Genomic DNA, 23,652 nt, shown 5'->3' on the forward strand with positions numbered 1-23,652 from the left:
TGTCTGGACGGGCCCCTGTGGTAAATTTGGTCTAAAACCAGCCTCTACAGTAAACTGTAAAGACCAGAACATATATATATATATATACAGTATATATATGTGTATATATATATATATTTAACCAGCTATAAGGAGTCAGACTTGTATCATCAGCATCTTTATTCAGATGACAATTTGCAATGCAAAATATTATGCTTAGTGATTTTTTACAAAGGGCAATGCAGTACTTAATTAATTTAGAATTATTTTTATATTTTTGAATAAAATTGTGTACAGCATTGGCTTTATTTATTTGAAGAGTATTTTGTAGTTCTGTACAAAATGTTGCATATGTGCAAAATATTTGGATAAATAATGGGTTAGTCTGATCCTGGCCCTTAGCCTTGTTAATTTCTCTTATTGCTCTTTTTTTGAAGTTTGATTAGTGACTGTTGTGCTGTTTTGTAATTAATTTCCCAAATCTCTCTGGAGTCACTTAAATAATGTAAAACTAAAGAACAGCACAGAATGTTGGGCTGGTTCTGTGTGAACAGAAAGGTGTTTGGTACTGAAACTATAATTGACTCACTTCATGAACTGTGAACTGAAATAGTAAAACTCTGATTCATAATTTCTACTTTTCCATAGATGGACATTCATTCTTGTTTAAAGAAAAAAGGCCAACAGCCGCATAACGTTCAGATAAAAATAAGGGTAATGCAATTTCTAAGTATGATTTTCGAATAAAGTTCAGGTTAATGACTAGTTTTTACTAGTCATTAACCCAGTAAAAACGAGGTTTTGGAGTAGATTTTATTTTCATTTCTGGGCGGCAGACCACACAAGGACTGTGTCTCCACAGCTGCTTGTGTCTCATTAATGTTGGCAGGTATGATGTGGTCTAGAGATTCTGTTTCAAACGGAGTTGATCCACCTCTGGGAAAAATTTAAAGTTTCTCTGATTTTACTCTTTATAAGTATATATATGTTTGAGTAAAATGAACATTGTTCTTTTATTCTATGAATTACTGACAACACGTCTCTTAATTTTGCTTGTGAATGTATGTAAATAAGCAGTGAGATTTAGAAAACCGCACCAACGAATATCTTCTCATGGGTCTTAGCCCTGCTGGGGGCTCAGCCCCCCTAAAGGTCAGATCCTAGAATCGCCCCTGACTTACTGTAAAGTCATTTTGTCTTATTTCCAGTGTAATAAGATATTTGCAGTAGAAACTAAAAATACCTGATGAGATTTTGTGTTTTTTCAGTGTACAGCTGGGAAACTCCCCATAAATAAAGACACAGGAGCTGGATGAGTTTGTGATCACATGAGCACTTTGTTATTTAACATCCATAGTAGTTTGATAATGCCGTACATCGCAGAGGCTCGACACGGACAGAGGAGCGGTGTCACTGATGCTGAAGGTATTTACAGGCAGCCAGCGAGACGAAGAGCAGCAATCCTTCCTTCCTGCTTCCTCTGGCTGAATCACCACCATGTTTATGGGTCACATGTGAACTCTGACCTCCAGGACGACACGGATTAGAGTCAGCAGCGTGTTAGCGTTAAATCTAAAGCTTATACTTTCTGTATCAAATATGAAATGCACTGATAAATCATTAATGACATTCATACGCACATACTGTAGAGCTCTATGGCAAAAACAAACCCCAAGAGTTTAAATATATTTACAATTCAAACACAATTGAATGTTAGAAATAAAAACTGTACAATAATGAAACAAAAAGAAAAGAAAAAAACATGCCAGCATTCATTTATCTAATACATTTACATGAATCGGTTTGTATTGGAGGACCTTATCTAAGGCTACATTTCCACACGTTTCCCTTTAAACATCCAAAAATCTCCCTGTCTAGTATCTTTACAGAAATGTGGGGAAAAAGTGAAAGAATATCGAAAATATATTCTAATATCAGGACAGATATAAGGTGGTTCATCATCTTTTTTCTCTCCCCATTTGAGTGCTTTAAGGCAGAAACATTTATCCCTTTAAATACAAAATATGACTCAAAATCTGAAGAATATCCAAACTGATGAAAGTTAGATTGTAGCTTTAGTTACTTAAATAGCTGAATAAATAAATACAGGTTGTGTAAATGAGTCATAAATGCATTTACAGTATGTACCAGGAGATTAAATACAGACATAAAACTCATTACAGTCGTCCTCAGAACTGCCAGGTTGTAAAAGTGAAGCACGATTTCATGCTTTTAAAGTAGAAACCGGAAGCTTCTGTGACTTTATTTCTCATTTTGTTTGTTTAATCTACAACTTTGCTGCAAAAGAAACATTAAAATGTGCAAATCTGCCGGGAGGTGCCGCTCAGCCTGCAGCACAGCAGAGAGGGAGGCGCCTTCAAGCTGAATTACATTTAAATACTGCAAATTATTATTTTTTATCTGGATTTCAACCAACTTCTGCAGTAAAATGAAAATTTTAAAGAGTAAATTCCTGCTTTTCTCTCTTGATTATTGTCTTTCGTGGGAATAAAAATAAAAATCAGCACTTTACAAGCAACATAATCTCAAAGTCTCTTTTTGATGATTTGTGGCTCAACATTTAAACAGCACAGCGACAGAGCAGCCAGGTGTGGTGAGTTTTCCTTCACATTGTGTCCAGATGAGTGATATTCAGGCTGAATGCTAATGCTAGCACAGCTAAGCGTTTAGGTGTCGAGAAGAAGAGCATCGGAGAGTCTTTGGGTTCGTTTGTCGTCGTTTTTTTTTTGGTTTTTGTTTGGATGTGAGCATGCTGTCTTTTTCTGGATGTTACCTTGATTGTGAGTTTATGGTTGGACCTCGCACACGTCGGTGCGTCTTCTTCGTGTTTTAGTGTTCGTTCGCTAACAGAGTCTGATCAGAGCTGGCTGAGTCCGGTTTCTCTGCGGCTGTCCTCTGTGCTGCTGAGCGTCACATAAATGATGGGGACCAAACCCTGGGTGGAGCCCAGCGAGCAGAGCAGCCAGTCGGGGTCGGCCTTCCTCAGAACCCGCAAGACATCGCCCTTATTGAAGCTCAGCTGGCCGGGGTCGGTGGCTAGGTGATGGCACAATGCTCGGACTTCGCTGAAAAAAGCAAAACAAGAAGCTAAATTTAGATTTCTGGCAGTTTTAAATAACTAAATCCATCCATCCATCGTCTGTACGTGCTTATTCTTGCAGGATATCTCCATTGGTCACTGGGTGAGGCATAAATACAGGCTTTCTACAGCAAGTCAAACTTAAGGCTGCATTCACCCCAGGCCAGTTTAGTCCGCTCTAATCAAACTCTTGTTCGTTTGTCTAGAAAGTCTAATTCATTTGGGGACGTGTGAATGCTAATCAAACTCTGATGCAGACCAAAAAACTGAACTCTGATCCTACAAACCAAGGTCTCAATTTGGTTGAAGTGAACTCTGGTTCGGTTCGAATGCATATGTGAATGCAAGCGGACCAGAGACTGCTACAAAAGCAAGAAGCACACTACAGTGCGAGGCATTCTGTGTAAATAGAAGCAAAACAAAAGTGAGAGTCTACCGCTAGCAAGAGAAATGGTTCATGGTCGTTTACCAAAGACAAAAAGAAAAATTCTACATCTGCTAAAATCTCACGCTACTCCACTGGTTTTACATTTTGTGAAGTAGTAAGTTACGCTCAGTGTCTTCTTCAGTGGCTTTTGTCTGGTGTCCTTCAGAGGTTTTTGGTGCAGCGCCACCACAGGTGAGGAGGGGAACAGGTTTTTCAACTTGTTTGACACAGTGCAGTGTGAAAGAGAACGGCAGCAGCTGAAAATGCAACAAATTTTGTTCCAAAAATGAACCAAGTCTCACCGACAATCAGGTATGAAAACACCCCTGGGCTTTTTAAGACCTTGAATGAAATTTAAAGGTGACTTGTTATTCTTCCTTGAACAGGTTAGGACAGATCTGAGTGTCACAACATATTCAGCTCTGCCTATTTTAGGCTCTTTTCAGATTGAAATGTTTTAGAGCCTCTGTCACTTTAAATCCATCTTTAAATGAAATACTTTCTAAATAGTCAAGAACAAAACTCTTGTCTTTTCCAGCAGCCATTGTACAGCGTATACAGCAATAAAAGCAACTGAAAAATAGGTGCTGGAGCTCAGCTTGGGTTGCTAGGTAATGAGCTGGGCTTAGCTGGGGTTGCTAAGTAACGGCGCAGTGCCTGCTGATTTGTAACGCTACATTCTGAATGTTTTTGAAATAGCTAATTTTCCGAGCACCAAAAAATATTAACTTATTGTCAAAAAAAACGTCTGGGTGTTTTTTTGATTTTGTTTTTTTACAATTGGATGGTTTTTAGAGATCCAAATGCAAGTATAAAAACATGCAAAGTCACGTATATTCAGGAAAATCTGGTAAAAATCTGTTATTAATTGCTTACGTATTAGCATTCTTTAATAAAATAGTTTACATTTTTCAAATGTAGAAAAACAACAATAATCCTAACATTTCTTATTTTTAGATTATTGTTTGAGCAAAATATAAAAGTATATATAAATACTTGTAGATTTTAGAGGAGTTTCTTGAGATCAAATAGTTTTGACACTTACTACAGAAAAATATACCAGCTCATCTAGACTTTTGACATCTTTAGGATCTACTTAGTCAGTTAAATACATTTCTATTAAGGCAGAGAAAGGCTATCAAACTCCTTCAACAAAAGTCAAGATAACATCAATGCCTCTGTCTCCTATGTAAACAAGTGAAAACATGAGCGATTCAGATGAAATCCAACAGATGGTCAAAAAACAAAGAGTCTCCGGTGAAAACAGCTGCAACATTTTCTGGCCCATGTGAAATGTGTTTACCAAGAAGACGACTGTTTAGTTTCAGTTGGCGGAGGCGGCGCCGTTGTTTGGCCGTGAGTCGGTGTAGTTGGAGGCTCCGCCTTCTTCCCACCGCCCGCTCCAATGGTCACAGCAACGAGGTCCAGAATAGATCGGTCCAAGGAGAGCCAACCTGATGGAGGCCTGGAATAGGATATATGGAGCTAAATTAGGGGAAATAAAGTTTGTCTAAAGAGAAAAAAAAAACGTAACTAAAAAAAAAGCTAGCAAGTGTATATTAGCAGCGCGTCGTGTAGCCTCAGCCATAGTGAAGCTACACAGAATGCAGCGAGGATGTCTCACCCATACTGCAACGTTTAAACTCACAAGTGAAAATGTCTGCAAACCAATGCGTAATTATACAACTGAACATCTCTGAAAAGCAGAAGTGGAACCTCCTGCACAACCAACAAGAATGCAGTAAGTGGTTTCCAGGCACATGGTGCCATTTTATAGCACAATAAAATAACTGTTACTTTCAGTTGTTAGAAAAATATTCAATATCTCAAGTATTATTTAAAAAAGGGGATGAGCTGCACCTCGAAGGCGGGGCTAGGTCCAGCAGGCGTTTTCCACAGCTGAATGGTTGCCATGGAGATTAAAGGATTTCTCAAACATGCATGAAAGAATCAAGGCATCACTCTACAGTAGTTATGTTTTAGATGAGGGAATAATATTATAACATGAAGTAAAGCTTGAAAACAATGACTTTACATTATGCTGCCCCTTTAATATTTATGCTATAATCAGACACACACCCAGGGTTGTCCATAAAGCATCTGGTGTTGATGTGTTGGTATGAGGGGCCCTTTAAGGGATAACTTTTAGACATTTTAAATATTTTTTTACTTTTCTCACCTCGTCTTTTGGGTCCTGGCTCTCAGCTCGGCTGACTCCGCTCTCTGAGGAGAACCGACGGTGGAACCAAAGAGTCGCCCCCAGCGCAGACTCTGCCCCTGTGAGGGGCTCTCCTCCCGGATTTCTGCCCCCGGGTCCTCCGCCGTGTTCGGGTCTTTCTCCCGGTTGAGGACGGACTCCGGCGGGCTGCCCATCCACGACGGCCTTCCTCTGGACTCCCCTCCGCTCGCCCCTCGCTCGCCCTCAGACTCCGCGCCCTCCACCACTCCCTCTCTTGCGGGTGGCGGTTGGTTCTGCCGCCTCTCTGAGGATTTCTTCCTCTTCTCAGCTTTGACGAACTTGGATCCCTCAGCGGACTGGTCGATGTAGACCTGGGAGGACTGCATGAGCTGGTACCACCAGCCGGCCTGCTTGTCCCCCGGATCCCTCTCCTTCCTCCGGTCTCGCTCCTTCACGTCTTTCGCCCTCTCCTTCCAGAGATTAGCCGCCGCCGTTGCTCCATCCCGCTCCATCCCTGGCCATGTTCCCTCACGCTTCAGCCCCGGCCTCTCGCTCCTCGCCATGTCGCTGACGGTGGTGCTCCAGCCCCTCATGAGCTGGAAGGTGGAGCGGCTGGACGGCCCCGCCGAGCGCAGCTGCTCCTTGCGCCGCAGCTGCTCCTGGCCCTTCTGGAGGAGGTGCGGCTCAAACAGGAGGTCCAGGTCGAACGGGAGTAGCGACAGCGGCTGCAGCAGGAGCAGCAGCTCCTCGAAGAGGGGCTTGCATGGCCCCTGCGACAGGGGGAGGAAACCCCACGGGCTGTAGTGAGCCGCTATGATGTCTGGAAGACAAAAGTCAAACATCAGAACGAGAAGCAGAAAGGAAAAGAAAAATTTACTGAAATATAGAAAATCCAGTGAGATTGTACCTTCATGTGTGTAGAGGTGATTAAACCAGAACTCCAGAGATTTCATGCTGAAACAGAAAGATAATTTATTTATTACAAATGCAAGGAAAGCCACTTTTATTTACTTTTGCAAGTGGCTGCCACTAGAGGGCACAAGCAAAGTCACTGCGCTAAAGGCTGACATTTCTTCAGGATTTCCACTGGTAAACACGTTATTTAGTTTTAGTTTCTCAAAACTAAATTGAATTGATTTAAATTAGTTTAATTTAGTTTATTAATCAGTTTCTAAAAACTAAATTAAATTAGTTTAATTTAGTTTGTCAGGTGATTTAGTTTAAGTTAGTTTAGTTTTAAACAGATTTCAGGATATCAAACGGCATTATAATGTGTTTTCCAGGCACATATTGCCATTTTATAGCATAATCCCATAAATATGTTAACTTATGTCAGTTGTTATAAAACTGAAGGTTTATAACAACTTCAGTTGTTCTAAAATCTGCCAACAGAAAACAGGTGAACTCGAGGAACTCACTTGAGCAGGCCGAAGACGAAGGCGTTCAGCCTCATGCTGTGGCTCGTCAGCTCTGAGAACTGGCTCACCTTCGAGAACAGGCTGTGCAGAACTCGAGTGGACGGCCCTGCAGGAAAAACCATTCGTGAATCAACTGCTGCCGTCAGCATTACGTACAGGATTTATACATTTTTCTAACAGCAAAATTCAAGCACTTATTACATTTTTCCATCATTGCTTTAGAGATAAAAACAACACAAATAAACTAAAGAAGACCGTTTAAATTCACGATTATATGTCATTTATCACAATTATTTAGGTAAATGAAACTATAACAAAATGTTGTTTTGAAATGTCTCACTTTATTCATCTGACTGATCTGAGAACAAAACTCCAATTTTACAAAAACAATCCAAAATTTTAATAACTTTAACGTATAAATAATAAGCCAACCTTTATTTCAGTTACGCAGATGAATAAGTTATTGATCCATTAGGAAAATTAAATATTCATTACATTGAAACAATCCAAATAAAGTGTAGGTAAATTCCCTTCCAGTTCAAATTAAAAGCCTAAACATACAAAAAAAGTTACAATCTGAAGAAATGTTCTTTAATTTTTTGCCTTTTAGTAAATATAAATAATTTTGCATATTATAACTAACCTAACACAAGAAAAGCTTAATCTCATTTAACTTAAGAAACAACTGTAAGTAACATTTTCCACATTTAGGCTTCTAATCAAATCTTACTTTGCCTGTCGGCCAGTCGCAATAAACCAATTAATCATATAATGAATTAAAATGAACTCAATAATTACAATTTGCATAATTTATATATATAAAAAAACTGGATGACAAGTCTGCAGTTTGGTGTTTTGGACTCAACTAGCCATTTCCTGAAGAACAATTTTGTTTACAGAGTTTATATTTCATTATATTTGTTGTTTCTGTTCATTTATTTTGGATATGTAAAATGTTTTCCATTCCCCGTGTTAAATGTCCATTAGTATCTAAAGTTTATTGATCTTTGAGAGTGGATTGTCATGCTATTACTTGAAAATGGTCACAAACCAACAATATTATCATTTATCGTGATAACTTCTGGGACAATTTATCGTCCAGCAAAATTTGTCATCATATCAAACCCTTTCCAAACCTTCAACGCAGCTATTTGAAATTATGTAAAGTTTTAAAACACCTTATAGTGGGTATTCAGACTCACCCAGCTGGGTGGAGGCCTCCACCACGCTCCAGGGCTGACAGCGGCGCTGTCCGATGATCAGGTCCAACACGTAGGCCTTCAGGCCGTCCTGCAGCAGGTCGCGCAGGGCCGGACACAGATACTTCAGGATCAGGTGCCCCACGTTGGGACTGACCCAGCTGTTCCCCAGTTTGGCCTGGTGGTAAATACAGAGAAGCAAATTTAGATTTCAAACTATAATCAACAAACCATAATAATAACTACCTGGCCGCTGCTTTTAATCCAAACACACTTAAGTTTCCCTCTATAAAAACGTTTAAAACCATTTTTAAAACACTAAATATACCTTGATATTAGGGCTGGATAACAAATCAATAACAATATATCACAGTAAACACATGATCAATATCAGTCGATAATGTAACTGATAGAAAGTTCAATAAATCAATGAACTCAGATCCAGAACAGCGCAGCATTCTGGGAAATGTAGGCAGAGGAAAAGCGTTAGCTGCTCACACTGGGGGAAAAACCTACCAAGTATTTTTGTCTCATTCTAGTGCAAATATCTCAGAACACATGAAATAAAACAAAACTAAAGTACAAGTAAATTTTCTGCTGGACAGAAAAACTTGTTTTGAATAAGTTTTGTTTTTATATTGATGAAAAAAGTGCTAATTCCACTGGCAGCTTGTTTAACTTTTTCCTATGACATTAGTTAAATGATCTGCCAATAGAACTAGAATTATGGGATTACTGACTCAAAACAAGACCCTATATCTTTCTGAAAAGTTATTTATAAATTAGTTTTGTACCATCAGAAGTGTACCGAGATATTTGCACAAGAAACTAAATTAAAAATACTTGGTAAGATTTAATTTTTTGACACGTCTGAGTCTGTCACCGCTCATGTTTGTTCATCAGAACCAACAAAGTGACCAACCTTCACATCCGGGTCTCTGCTGGTGCCAAAGTGCGCCACAATCAGATCCACGGCGGTGTTCACTGCTTTCACCAAGCCTGATTGGACGACAGGAAACGCAGAAATAAACACAAACTCTCACCAACTCTACTTTCTGTAGAAAAGATCTCCTATATCTTGCTGAAAAGTTGCCTATAACTAACTTTATTTTAAGTCTACTAAGATATTTGCACTAGAAACTGGACCAAAAATACTTGGTAAGATTTGCGGTTTTGCAGTGCAGTGCCAAAATATAAACTGTTTGCCTTTAGTTATTGAAAAGACAATAAAAGGTTCATCAATACATTTAACTATTAACCCTTCAGATGCCGTACCTCTTTTCTGCGTCAGGTCCACCGAGACGTGGGACTGTGAGGAGCAGCAGGAAGAGGAAGTGGAGGCGTCAGGCGACAGGCAGAACTCCTCCGGCGGTTTCTCCGTCAGGGAGAAATAATCCGGCAGGAAGTCGCTGTAGCTCTGCTGCAGCTTCGCCGACTGACCGGCTGCAAACAAACAGATAAAAACATAACAGACCTGCTTAGTAACATTCTCTCTGTTGGCTTAGGCCATTCTCTAAGCTCTCCAGTTCTGTCTAAGGTAGGGGTGTCCAACATGTGGCACGGGGGCTATTTGTGGCCCTTAAAATGATTTCAGCCCTTGACTGAAGTCAAAAATGGTAAAAATTTGGCAAATTGAACCAAAAACCATTGATCACCCAAAGTTTTTTTTACATAATATGTTGTTGTGAATCTTTGTGGACCATAATAAATGGAATATTGACCAACATATTGGATGTATTGATGAATTTGGTGATGGCGCTCGTTAAAATTTAACATTTTGTGACTTGTGGACTGTAAGATGTTTTTATGAATTATTTTCTTGTGTTTGTGATATAAAGCACTTTGAACTGCCTTGTTGCTGAAATGTGCAAATACTTGATTAATTAAAGATTTAATAAAATGACCCAAAAAAATAAGGTAAAGTCGAAAATAATTTTTTAAAAATATATTTTAGTATTATTTAGATTTTATTCTCATACTTTAAAAAATATATATAAAAAATTCTTATCCTGGCCCTAATACTCAGTTGCAAATGTTTCCATTTTTAATTTAATGAATTTTGTGGCCCCCCAGTAGTTTAAACTTGCCAGTTTGGGCCCCTACACTGCAAAAACACAAAATCCTACCAAGTATTTTTGGTCTAGTTTCCAGTGCGAATCTTAGAACACTTGAAATAAGTCAAAACTAATCATAAGTAACTTTTAAGGAAGATTTAGGAGCTCATCTTAAGTCAATAATTCCTTAATGTTGAACAAAGAAGTACCAGCTCCATTGGCAGATTATTTCACTGATAACAGGACATTTTGTCCATAAATTATAAGTTTAATAAAATTCAAGTGGAACTCGTATTTTCTCATCATTATTAAGGAATTACTGACTTAAAATAAACTCCCATATCTTGCTGAAAAGTTATTTGTAAGTTAGTTTTGTCTTATTTCAAATGTACTAAAATATTTGCTCTGGAAATGAGACCAAAAGTACTTGGTAAGATTTTGTGTTTTTGCAGTGCAGGGAAAAAGTTTGGACACCCCTGGATTAAGCAAGCCTGAGCACCATGGGGCCATCCCAGCGAGGACGGAGCTGTTGGGAAATCGAACACGTTGCGTCGGGCGGGGCGCGGCCCCCCAGCCCTCCTGAGCTCCATGTTGGCAGCAGAGTGGCCCCCAGGGGCCCTCTCTACGCCCAGAGGGTTCCGGCGACGGTACTCTCTCCATTTTAGAGCCTGGGGGGAGAGGTGGTGCGCTGTGGGAGTGGGTGGAGTGGGTTAGGGATGTGAAAACGGAGGATAAATGGAGATTTGTGGAGTGAAATGATGAAACATGCATGCAGATGAAAGAACATGCAGAGGGAGGAGAAGAGAAAAAGAGAGAAAAGAGAACAATAAGAATGTGCAGGAGCGCTTTTTAGGTTTGCATCAATATTAAAGGTGATCTATTATGCTTCCTTGAACATTTGAGAATATATCTAAGGCTCCAAACAAATATTTTTTGCACAAAATCATTCTTAAATAATACAATTTTAGTCAGATTGAGCCGTTTAAGGGCGTCTCATCATGGCCACGCCCCCCAACTCAACATCTACACTCAAACATGAAAATGGCTGCAAACAGATGCTCAATTTTACAATTATTCATCTTTGAAAAGCAGACGTGGAGCCTCCTGCACAACCAACAAGAATGCAGCAAGTGGTTCCTAAATGGTAGGTCAACAGCAAAGCACTTGTCTTTTCCAACAGCCATTGCACAGCTCATACAGCGGTAAAACCAGCTGACCAAACATGCTGTAGTACGGCCAGGGTTGCTAGGTAACAGGATGGCTTTGCTGGAGTTGTGCGGTAACAGCCCAGTGACTGTTGATTGTGATGGCTCATTTTCCAGACACCAACATACATTAACTTGTTGCTAAATATATATAAGGCTAAATGATTCTTTTAAGCGCTTGGGCTGTTTTTAGAAGGAGTTGAGACCCAAATGGAAATATAAAAACATTTTGCATAAAAGGTCTCCTTTAAACAAACGCAGAATTTACTGAAGATGATTTATTAAAAGCTGCAACCAACATGATCATAAAAAATATTTCCAGAAAACTTCTAGGCTATTTATAGGAAGAAAAGGCTCAGAGGTAACGGACAGGAGATAAAAAAGATAAAAGAACCAAAGCAAAGTATTTGCCCTCTTACTGATTTCTTCTGTTTTTGTTTTAAATGTCTTAAATCAAACAAATTTTATCATGACGCATAGAAAATTTCAGAAAACGACCACCACATTGACGGTGGTGGTAGAGCGATGATACGTTGGTCTGATGTAACTGACAGAACCATTAATTCTTCTCTCCATCAGAAAATCCTGAGGGAAAATGTCCTTTCAGCTCAAACACACCTGATGCACAACGTTTCAAAGCACAGCTGCAAATCCACTTCTGGATGCAAGAACACTGAGGATTTTGGAGTGACCTAGTCAAAGACCGGGCTGCAATCTGACTGAAAAGCTGAGGCATGACCATAAACAGTTCGTCCTTGATAAAAGACAGACTAAGATGGCTGAATAGTTGAAAATTTGCAAGGTAAAACTCAGAAATTTAAGAGATTCTTTTTTTTTTTTAATTTGGAAAATTTCTGACTTTGAAAAGTCAAAAATTTGCTATAAAAAATACAATTTCGAAAATAATCTCACAAATTTCTTGGAAAGTTCTGACTTTGAAACGTGAGCGTAGAAAACAATCAGAAAATTTGAGATTAATCTCAAAAATGTTCTATAAGAAAGATCACAATTTTTGAGTTTTAAAAATCGAACATTTTTGATTTATGGAACTCAGAAGTTTTTTTTTATTTTTTAGACAATTTTCAACATTTTGAGACCCAAAATTTTCTAATTTTTCCAGAAAATTTCTGAGATTAATCTTAAAATATCAGAGTTTTTTTCTCACAAACATTAAACTTTTTAAAATTTGTTTTTTTATGAAAACTTCTGAGATTAAACGTTTTGGCGTAAATTTACTCCTTTCCTTTTCTACCTACAAAACTGATACAAATTTTTGTTTTCCCACATATACCGGGCCTCAGCGTTTCTGATTTATTTTGGAACCTACCATTTTGAGTTCTGCTTCCAGATCCTTTTCCTCTGTCTGAGAGTTTTCCAGAGTCCAGACAGCCCAGTGGGCTCAGGGTGTCGGTGTGAAGCGCTGGTCCGTTATGGTGGAGACATTGTCCCTGCACAGCGGGCAGAGTGGGCGGCACCACGCCTCGCTTCACCCCCAGAGACGGAGGCGGAGGGGTGTGAGCTAACGGCGCCGACCCGTTTCCCTGCCTCCCAGCAGGCGGGGTGTGCAGTGAGCTGAGTCCGGCCGAAAGCGGACAGGAGAGGCTGTGTGCCGGCTTGGGGCTCGGGGTGCAGGTGGAGCAGCTCCCGGAGCTTGGCGCCCCCTGCAGGCGGACCGGGGAGTAGCTCCCTAGAGGCGAAGGGCGGACTGATTCGGTCGGAGGAGCCGTGGCGCTGCGGGAACTCTGGTAGCCGTGTCCGATTTCAGCTGCTTCTTCGCTTTCCTCACCGACTGGACCTCCAGAACCGGACCCCGAACCGGGGCGAGCCTGCATTCCAGAGACGTAGCCGGTGAGTAATGGCAGCAGCGGCTTGGGCTGAGGGGGTTTGGAGGTGAACTGGTGGTGGAAGGTGAAGGGTTGGATGGGGAGGGTGGTGGGCCGCTGGTCCTTACTGTAACGAACCACCGCTGGCGGGCTTTCCGAAGAGCTCGACAGAACACCTGGACGAGACAGAACCAGGAACGGGTTAGTTTAGCATGAGACAGAAGCAACGGGAAAGAAAAGCTCAGCTCAACTCATTTATTTTATCATAAACAAGACAGAAAGAGCAGTTTAACATTTAACATTTTTACTGGGAGACATTTTAAATATCCAAAATAAATAAACAAAATAACTGAAACCACAAGTAAAACAAATTATGAAGTTTCTGTAAACAAGTGTCCTGTAAGAAAAAGGGCTGGTTGAGGCCAAAACACCAGACTGAAAACTTTTATCATCCAGTTTTTGGTAGAAAGAGAGAAAAAAAGAAAAACAATAAAACATAAAAATGGAATTTATTGAGTTCGTTTTAATTTATCATTTGATTAAGTTATTGCTTACTGTGACAGGTGTGGGCACACAAACACTAAACTAGTACAAACATCGGTTATGGACCTCATAAAATAACCATTTTCTTCTATTACATTCTGATTACAGATCATCTAAAAACGCAGCTTATGATTTATGAAACCAAAACTAAATCGAATATTGATTCTTTCTCAACATTTGACCCAACATCTTGTTTCACTGGCTTAAAGAATAACTGGCTGATTACTGACACAGAAAGTCAAAGCAAAGAACCAACAATAAAGAGATTTAAAAATATATTCCTGTGAACTGACTAAACTATTCCCAGCAAAGCCTGAAAGCTGAAATGGAAAACAGCAAAAAGTGCCCAGTCACAAAGTTAGCTTGCCAGACAGCAGACTACCGCCATGCTCTCTCTCACCAGGCCAGAAAACGCATCTCCACCCCCAAAAATAAAAGCACACGCAGACATACTGAACCTGAGGCCCTGCATGAGAAGAACGGGGCAGAAACGCTTTTCTGCAGCGACTCAAAAACTGTTTCACTTGCTGTTTATGTGCCCACTCTGCTGCACGACAGACAGGAGCGTGCGTGACGTCAGCCGCGTTGCGCAAGCTGTTTGTCACCGGAAAAGTCCGGCCCACCGCCGTCTGACCTGGGTGAGGTAGCACCTCTCGGCCACAGGGGGCGCAGCTGAGCTGCATCGCAGAGAGAGCTCCAGGACAGGAAGCTTCTTGTCTTTCTGTTTGTAAAATCTGCTCCATTATCCGTCTGTTCTGATTTTAACACTTTCATGGGTCCATTAGACAGCCGAGCTTCTTCCTGCAGCCGCTCGTTAGCATCGTTAGCGAGCGATTTGCTTTAGCAGAGCCTTTTATAAAGGAAGCTGCTAAGAAACTGAAATCTGATTAATAATATATGATCCTGAGAAGCTGCACGGCTGCTTGTCATGGCTAAAAATCATGACAGGCCTTTTTTGATACAGCAAGGAGAAAAAGCTCTCAATTCAACCAGAAATTAAACACTGCAGAAACACAAAACCAAGTATTTTTGGTCTAGTTTTAGTTCAGTTGAAATAAGGCAAAACTAACTTACATACAAGTAACTTTTCAGCAAGATATAGGAGCTTGTTTCAAGTCAATAATTCCCTAATATTTATTTAAAAAAGCATAGTTCCACTGACAGATTATTTCACTTATAACATGGGAAAAATGCCTCATTCTAAGTGGAATTTACAAACTCCAAATATTTTATTTTCAATGCATTCCAACAGGAGACATAACATGGCTGGAACAGGATTGTAATAACCTTTCATGCATCAATCACTCAAGGTTTGATGCTGTAAAATATTCATAAACTTTTATCATTATTTTCACCCCAATTACTTGATTCCTAAACAAATTTAGATTTTAATCCCAGGCAACGTGTAAATGTTTTTGTATGTGCAGAACTGGCACAGTTTCTATTTTTTATGCAATACTCTATGAAAACGTTAGTGTCATTTCTTCATTTTTACCTGTAAATGAGACTTGGTTATTTTTCTTTTGACTTCATTTTCAAAGGAATACTTTTTTCCTCCACAATTTTAAGTCTTTTATCTCTGACTTATTAATCATTCAGGCAGAGAATGGTTCCTAAAACCCCGGATACATTATTATTTGGCAATTGTTGACACTTTTAAAGCAAAGTTGCATCAAAACTTGCATTAAAAGTCCATTAAAAATGTCATTATTTATCGAATGACACTTCCTGACAGCAGCTATAACCATTGATGAAGACTCCTTCATGTCAGCCTGATCTGCACCCCTTTAATTAAAGTGTTACCCACTTTCTGACGGTATAAACTTTCCATGGAAATTTCATCCCAAAACAATTTAAAAAGTGGCCAAATTAGTGAAATTGTTGAACTGCTGTCAGGGGCCACAAAAAATACCCAAAGGGCCACAAATGGCCCCGGGCCACACCTTAGACACCCTGTTGTAGAGTAAGGGGGACGTACCTTCTGCCTTGGTTTGGCTCTCCTTGGCCCCTTCCAGTTGGCGCTCGATGCTTCCTTGGCTGTAACACCTGGTGAAGCGCACCGGCGACGCCGCCGGACTGACGGACTCGACCCGCTGCTCCAGGATGGGGGAGAAATCCACAGACGAGTGCGAGTGGGTGGAGTAGGTGGAGGAAAACGGGTCTGCTGCCGCCTTCGTGGACGGCGACCCGCCTGCGCCGCCGTGTCTGCGTTTGCTCCTGGCGATCTCGGCGAAGGAGGTGACGCGCGGCGGAGGAGGCGGCGGCGGCGTGGCGGCCTGCGCGGCGCCATCACTCAGCCGCATGGGGCAGCTCAGCATGCGCTCCAGCGAGCCGAGCCGCGGAGACGGACACCTGTCCAGGTTGCGGTCGTAGCTGCGGGAACGGGGACAGCCTCTGGAGGGCGCTCCGCTGCCGCCGATGACGCTCCGCTGAGCCAACGGAGGAGAAATGTTGACGTACACCTGGCCTTCGATGACGGAAGGAGCGACTCCAGCCGCTTCAGCGTCCTGCTGACCGCCATTTTTCTTCTTCTTCCTTTCGTCATCATGATCAACATCATCATCATCATCATCATCATCATCATCATCATCATCTCGCTGAATCAAAAGAAAATGGACAAAAACAATCAAGTCAAACTTCTTGGTCTCAACAGTTTTATTTAGAGAAACTTCATGATTAATTTTATTTGTTGTTTCTGTTGTTTTGTTTGTTCAGTTTGGATATTTAAAATGTCTCCCAGTTTCAGTGTTAAATGTTCATTAGAATTTAATTTAGTTTAAGTTCTTGCATTTTTATGGCATAATTACCATTACATTACATGAAAATTGTCTTAAAACAACAATATTATCGTTTATCGCAATAACTTTGCAATTTATCATCCAGCAAAATGGGTTATTGTGATTGGCCTAATTATCAGAACAACTTTTGAATTCCTTTTTTAAAATTTATTTATTTATTTAAAAATTTTCGATTTATTCACCAATTGGTGTATATAGCCCTGCAAATTCAAAAGATCTTACAAAGTAATTTTAGTTTAGTTATTAGTGCAAATACACTTGAAAACTAACTATTATTATTATCTCCAGATTTTCTTGTCTTGTTATGAGAATTAATTTGTAACCATTTTGTCTTTTTAATATAATTTCCTGTTGGTTCTTTAGTGCAGTATGTAAAACATGAATATTATAACATGGTTTTAATTACAAATTCTCAATAATTATTGAGTCTGTAAGTAATATATTTGATTAAATTGAGATACGGTGTAGGATTAAATAAGAAAAGTAGTGGTAAATAAATTATTTTGTTATTGGTTACATATGCACTTGTTTTCTCTGTTTTACTGTTTGCTTGTTTTTAAAAACCTGTTGAAATAAATAAAATAAAACTTACAAGCAAGATATAGGAGCTAACGATTCCTTAATATACGTGAAAAAGTTCTAGTTCCATTGGCAGATTATTTCACTTATAATATGGGAAAATGTTGTGCTATAATAAATAACCTGCCAATCAAATAATTCTTTTTTAATCAATTCTCCACTCACTCGAGACGACTCTCCATCTTCGTCGTCCTCCTCCTCCAGCCCCTGCTCCTCGCCTCGTTGCCTGAACAGGAAGTACTCGCTGGGCTGGGTCGGCGTGGGGCTGCCTTTGCTGTGCTCCGAGGAGCAGCTGTTGACCGACGAACCCGCTGGACTCGGGGATGACTGGGACGAGAGGTCACAGGTCACCAGCTTGTAGTAGTTCTGGGTGGCGACGACGAGGCGCGCCTGGCTCTGCAGACAGGAAGCGAGGTCGCCAGATGACCCCACGGAGTGGGGAGGGTGGAAGGTGTTGCAGTTGGCGTCGAGGTCGAGGGTCGCCTGGTGCTCCATGGAGCAGGAGCAGGCAGAGGAGCTGGAAAGGCGTGGCTCTCGGATGAGTGGGAAGGCTTTGGAGAAACAGGATGGGGGCGGCTCGGTCGGGGAGGTGTGGAGGTCCAGGTAGAACGCCCCTCCCCCTCCGGCGTCCTGTTGGTTTCCGTGGAGATCGGAGACAGACGATGTGTCGGCCGCTGGCGGCTGCTTTCCCGGGATGCCGTTGTTCATCTTGTTGTAAATGGCGCTGAAGTTGACGAGGACGCCCTCGGAGCTGTTGCAGGACGAGTCGCTACAGTAGCCCTGCTGGAAGTCCGGGAACGGCTCGGCGAAAGTTTCTGGGAAGTTCTGGGACAGAGCGCAGCAGGAGCAGTGCTGATTGGACGAGCCAGACGAGTACGAACCCGTCTTGCTGCTTTGGCCGCATCTCATCGGCTGATCATCGTCCTCTTCGTCGTCGACCCAATCGTGCTCGCCGCAGTCCATGGACACGTTGGAGCCGCTGCTGCCGTGGCGGCGCTCCCTGTCCAGTCCCAGGACGTCCAGGTCGTCCAGGTGGTTGGACAAATCCGAGGACGCCCCCCTCAGCGATTCCCGACTGCTTCCTGCGCCAGAGCCGTGCAGCAGGAACGGCTCGGACGCAAACCCCAGGAAAGGAGCCATGGCGTCGTCCAGCACGGCGTTCGTCTCGCTGTGAAGGTGGAAGGACGAGTCCTCCAGGTAACCGTGGAGGTTGTCGCTGTCGTCTTCGTCGTCCTCATCCTCGTCTTCCTCTGTGTTCAGGAGGAACGGATTGCGTCGCAGAGGGTTCCTGTTCCTCGGTTTGGCTCTGGGTAAGGTGTGAGCCGTGATCAGCAGGTCCTCCGAGTTGCTGGAAGTGAACGATGAGTCGTCGCTGGCCGTGCTCCCGCCTCGCCCGCCGCCGCCTCGCTTCTCTCTCCCCACGCCGCCACTGGAGGACCAGGAGCCGCTGGAGGTCTGGATCAGGCTGCTGTAGAGCAGAGCCTCCCTCTGCAGGACATCCCTCTCCGGCAGTGACGTGGTGCGGCTCAGGCCAAGGCTCTCCGGCGGGCTGAACGGGTTGGTCCTCTTCAGAGATCTGCCGCAGCCCCCAGAAACCTGGCAATGCACCAGGGGAATGTGATGCACGATCAACGTTTCTCCAGAAACCTTCGGAGGGCTGTCCATGGTCCCAGAGGAGGAAGGTAGGAGCCGGATCTACAGCAGCAGCAGATTGAGGCTGAAGGTTTTTCTGGTTTGCAGAGGTTGTTTTCACTCAGCTTGGCCCAGTTCTGCAGGACTGCCGGGGATCTGGAAGCAGAGGTCGGGGAAGTCCACACCGTGGTCAGAGTGGTACATCTGGACAAAAAAACAAGAGACAGAGACAAGAGGAGCTTACAAACCCTTAAGTATTTTTATTGTAATTTCTAGTGCAAATATCTTAGTACATTTGAAATGAGACAAAATTAACTTACATGTAACGTTTTACCAAGATGTAAGAGCTTGTTTAAAGCCAAAAATCTCTAGGTCCACTGGGAGATTATTTTACTTATAACAAGACATTTTTTCCACGTTGTGATTGAAATACTCTGCTAGTGGAACTAGTTATTTTTTTACAAATATGAAAGAATTATTAACTTAAATCAAGCTCCTACATCTTGCTGAAAAGTTACTTGTAAGTTAGTTTTGTGTCATTTCAAGTTCACTAAGATATTTGGACTAGAAACTGGATCAAAAACACTAATAACATGGGGAAATGGCGTGTTATAAGTGAAATAATTTGCCAGTGGAATAAGTATTTTATTGATGGCAATATGTAGAGCATCCCTAGTTTAGGGACATGTGCTTTAATGCATTCATTGTAATTCCTTAACTTTGAGATTTATTTAAAAAAAAAAAAAACTTAGACCACATTTTTTGTTCAATGATTGTTACTTCTTTTTGTTAAATATGAGCAAAATCTTGCCCGTGAAAACGAGTAAAGGCCTGATCGGAGCATTAACGGACCTCTGCAGCGCTGAGCGGCTAACTGCTGATGAGGAAATTCAGGTGTGTTAGTTGGAGAAGGGATGCATCTAAACGTTGGAGTCCTCCAGGAGTTCCTGAGCTACACAAACCTACAAGCATGAAGTGTTTAAATGTGGACAGAGTGAGTCAGCATCACGTGATAAACACCAAGCAGCTGACTCTCTAACAGGACTATGATCTCATTCACATATCACCGCCTCAACAGCACAGACACGCTGAAACACAGACACCATCTCCCTTACCAACATCATCATCATCGTCTCTGTTGCCGGGTAAAATAAGACCACTTTCATAATACCCTGCAATCAGTTCTCTCCTACAACATCAATACAAAACCCTGAAGAGACAAGTCACCTGTGGATAATTACATGCTATATTTTATATAGATGAACATAACAGATTGCAATAGCTATATAAAAAAATGTTCAGTCTCATCCAATCAACAATAATTGATTTATTTTCCCCCCTTTTACATTATTAATATTAAGCTTTATAACTGCTGCCTTGTTACTTTGACTTTTTTCCCCTACCTACACCTGCAGGTTTTAATGTTAGCATGCTAACACCAGTATAACAACTGGAATGGTTCAACTGGAAGTTGGATGACCTTATTAGCAAAGACTTGGCTTTGAATAAAGAAGCGAATCCTCCACAAAACATCCATCCAAAACCGTGAATAACTCACCCATTTATTTAGCTCATTTCAACCAGTTTTAATGCGTCTTGGCCCACTGATTTTTCTCTTAGCAGGATGTACCAGTATTAGCTTAATGAGCAAGACAATGCTTGACAGAGGAAACCCGAAAGGGGCTTAAGAGATTAGCTGCTGGGGCAGAAAGTATGGTTGCATAATGTGTGTTTGGACATATAATGAAGAGTGGTTACGAGAGGATTACAGGGTTTGTGATTTAAATAGGTAAGTCATTGATGTTTTGACTCAAAAACGGATTAAAGCCACAGCATGTAACTTTTACAGAAAATGTTTTTCTTACATATTTGATAACACTGTCCATATATTGTGACAAATATGAAACATCTTGAAAAGATAGAGCTACTCCACCTTCCTCCAGTGCTGCCTGAAGAAATGCACCGGTCAAAAACAACCAATCGGAGACAAGAAGAGGGTCTTAATGCTGCCAATCAACCATGGGTACTCACTGCTAAATGTGACAGTGGTGGAAAAACAACTTACCGTTACAGGAAGCTAAGCTATTACTGGCTAAGCTATCCCTAGCATTCATGACAGGCACTGTTGTGGTGAACCAGCTGTAGTGTAGCATAAAGCAAGGGGGAGGGTGTGAGCATCTTGTACACAATGTTGATTGACAGTGCAAAGACCTTCCTCCTGGTTCTGATTGGTTGTTTCTGACAGAGTGGTGAATTTGTTCTTTGAAGAATTAAAATAGAAAATTATACGGATTTTTAAAGAAGGTGTCAAGTGGATTTTAGCTTCTAGCACGCGCAGTGTTTATACCCTGCAAATACCAGGAGGTTCACTGTACAGGAAACAAACAATCTTAAAATACGTAACTTATAATAAACTGTCTTACAGACCTAAAACTAATGTACTGTGAGCTGCAGGATGTGGCCTGCAGGCCTTAAAGTCCTCCGTTAGCATGCTAATTGCTAAAACTTGTAGCTAAAAACTAGATAAGAACACCTTGCTGGCACGGCAAAAACACAAAATCTTACCAACTATTTTTTGTCTAATTTCTAGTGTAAATATTTTTGTACATTTGAAATAATACAAAAGTAACTTACAAGTAACTTTACAGTAATTTATATGAGCTGGTTTTAAGTCAATAATTCCTTAACATTGATGAAAAAGTTGTAGCAGATTATTTCACTTACAACATGGGAAAATGTATCGTTATAGGTGACATTATCGGCCAATGGAACTTGTAATTTTTATCAGTACTAAGGAAATATTTACTTAAAACAAGCGCCTATATCTGGCTGAAAAGTTACTTGTAAGTTAATTTCATGTTATTTTATGTTAAGATATTTGCAGTAGAAAGTAGACCAAAAGTACTCAGTAAGATTTTATGTTTTTGCAGAGTGTAATGATGGCCAGAAAAATATTCTTCTCAATAAAAATAATATATTAGCGTAACTACTGTTCATAACCCTCAAAATGCCAACAAGAATGTCTTCAGAAAAAAAGAAGAAATACAAGAGACTGTTTGGACAAAGGGAAAGATTTAGCAAGAAACCACTCAAATACAAAAGACCAACAAAGTAGATTTAGAGAAGCTCAGCTTAGAGAAGCAACCAGCTCTTTCAACCACTCAACAGTATGGGGTGGGGAATAAAAGGATTTGCTTAGTCTAATGGAAAAACTGTTAAATAAGAATTAATTTAAGTAAAAAGTTTTAGTGAATAAGGAATCCAGTTTCTATGAGCACAGGGTGGGAAGCTGGCCTATTTATGGAGCCGTGCAGGATGAGGAAGCAAAGCTGAAACAAGGACATCCTCCCACTTATATCATCAGGGCTGCACTTCCAGGAATATATGAGCAGCGATGGGAGAGCAGGCAGCACTTCCTCACCAGGAAAAGCCAATTTACACGTCCAGACCGGCGGGTGATGGACATGATTCATGGAGTTCTTATCGTCTACAGAATATAGTCCAGTTAAATCTGTGAAATAAAAATAAGAGCAGACCTCTTGTGTAAAAGCAGCGACAGAAAATAACTTCAGGATTCCCACAGACCGTTTCCTGTTGATATTCCAGACATTCAAAACTCAAAGTTAAGGAGCGGTGGATGAACGGACGGATGGATGACCCAAAGTCTTCCCCATTAGAATAATCTGAAATGATCAGAATGTCCCTGTTGGCCAGAACCGGGTGTTTTCTGATGTGAATGTGGCTTTAAATCAGTCATTCCTCCAGTCAGTCCTCCATCCTGCTCTGTGTGAACGCCATGCTGCCTCTCCTCCTCCTGCCACAGAGGAACTGTCTGTATCTGTCTGCCGGCACATCCTCCCTCTGCTGGAGATGAATGCAGCTTTTGTTCGCTGCTCCCGTTCACCAAAACACTGCTGAAGACCTCTGGAGGGAGGAGCTGATCAGACGAAACGCTGTAATTTAACATTCCTGAAGGCTTCGTCACAACTTAGTACAACTGGGACAAAATGGAGAAGTTAGGTTGACCATAGATGGATGCCAAGTAGATAAACCCCCGGAGTTTACGATGATATGATGACAATTCTGTGATTTTTAAACCAAACAAAATAAAAATCAAAGAGTCATCTTTTAAAAATCAACATTGTAGGTTGTATCATAAAATATTTTGCTTTTTGTACCCTCAGAACTGGAATATGTCACTTTTATTTTAAAAAATGTCATAGAAAAATATTTTTTTACTTAAAAAAATGTTTGTTTTCATAAAAAATATTTTTTTACTGAAAATAGTTTTAGAAAATATTTTTTCATTTCAAAATAATTTTTTTTACAAAAGACAAAATCTATTTAAACAAACTATAAAAAAGATTATTTTTAAATTAAAGTATACTTTTTACTTAAAACAATTTTAATACTAAAAATAATTATATAAAATATAGTGTAGCAGTATGGTATGAGAGATAATCTGTGAGTTTCTCTACCTTCTCCCAGTGTTAACTAAAAGAAATGACCAATCAGAGCCAGGAGGCAGGTCTTAGCGCTGTCAATCACCCTTAGAATTGCTCTCTACTGCGCTACAGCTAGCATAACTTGTGGTGAATGCTCAGGCCAGTTAGCATAGCCACCAATGATGGCAAATAAATGGTTTTCCTGTAATGGTAAATTGTTTCCCCACCATTAGTAGATTGTACAGCATGTACATGAGGATGATTGACAGCG

General features: G+C 40.9%; 1 protein-coding gene across 2 annotated transcripts in view; it reads right to left on the reverse strand.

Annotated features, from left to right (window-relative positions):
• Positions 1–1,292: 1,292 nt before the first annotated feature.
• The window catches only part of rusc2 (RUN and SH3 domain containing 2), a 31,728-nt gene continuing 9,368 nt past the window's right edge, over positions 1,293–23,652 (reverse strand). Inside the window, exons 2-13 of one of the 2 annotated variants that reach the window (XM_023343567.1) lie at positions 17,470–19,140; positions 15,906–16,524; positions 12,889–13,560; positions 10,856–11,044; positions 9,578–9,745; positions 9,225–9,301; positions 8,306–8,480; positions 7,104–7,209; positions 6,593–6,639; positions 5,686–6,505; positions 4,810–4,971; positions 1,293–3,065 (exon numbers count right to left, since the gene is read on the reverse strand). In XM_023343567.1, the coding sequence (XP_023199335.1) occupies positions 2,858–3,065; positions 4,810–4,971; positions 5,686–6,505; positions 6,593–6,639; positions 7,104–7,209; positions 8,306–8,480; positions 9,225–9,301; positions 9,578–9,745; positions 10,856–11,044; positions 12,889–13,560; positions 15,906–16,524; positions 17,470–18,969 (4,743 nt within the window). In that variant the 5' untranslated portion in view covers positions 18,970–19,140 and the 3' untranslated portion in view covers positions 1,293–2,857. The remainder of the gene's footprint in view (positions 3,066–4,809; positions 4,972–5,685; positions 6,506–6,592; positions 6,640–7,103; positions 7,210–8,305; positions 8,481–9,224; positions 9,302–9,577; positions 9,746–10,855; positions 11,045–12,888; positions 13,561–15,905; positions 16,525–17,469; positions 19,141–23,652) is intronic. The other variant, XM_023343568.1, reaches the window with a different exon arrangement.

This window comes from Xiphophorus maculatus, chromosome 12, assembly GCF_002775205.1.
Source record: "Xiphophorus maculatus strain JP 163 A chromosome 12, X_maculatus-5.0-male, whole genome shotgun sequence".
NCBI lineage: Eukaryota > Metazoa > Chordata > Actinopteri > Cyprinodontiformes > Poeciliidae > Xiphophorus > Xiphophorus maculatus.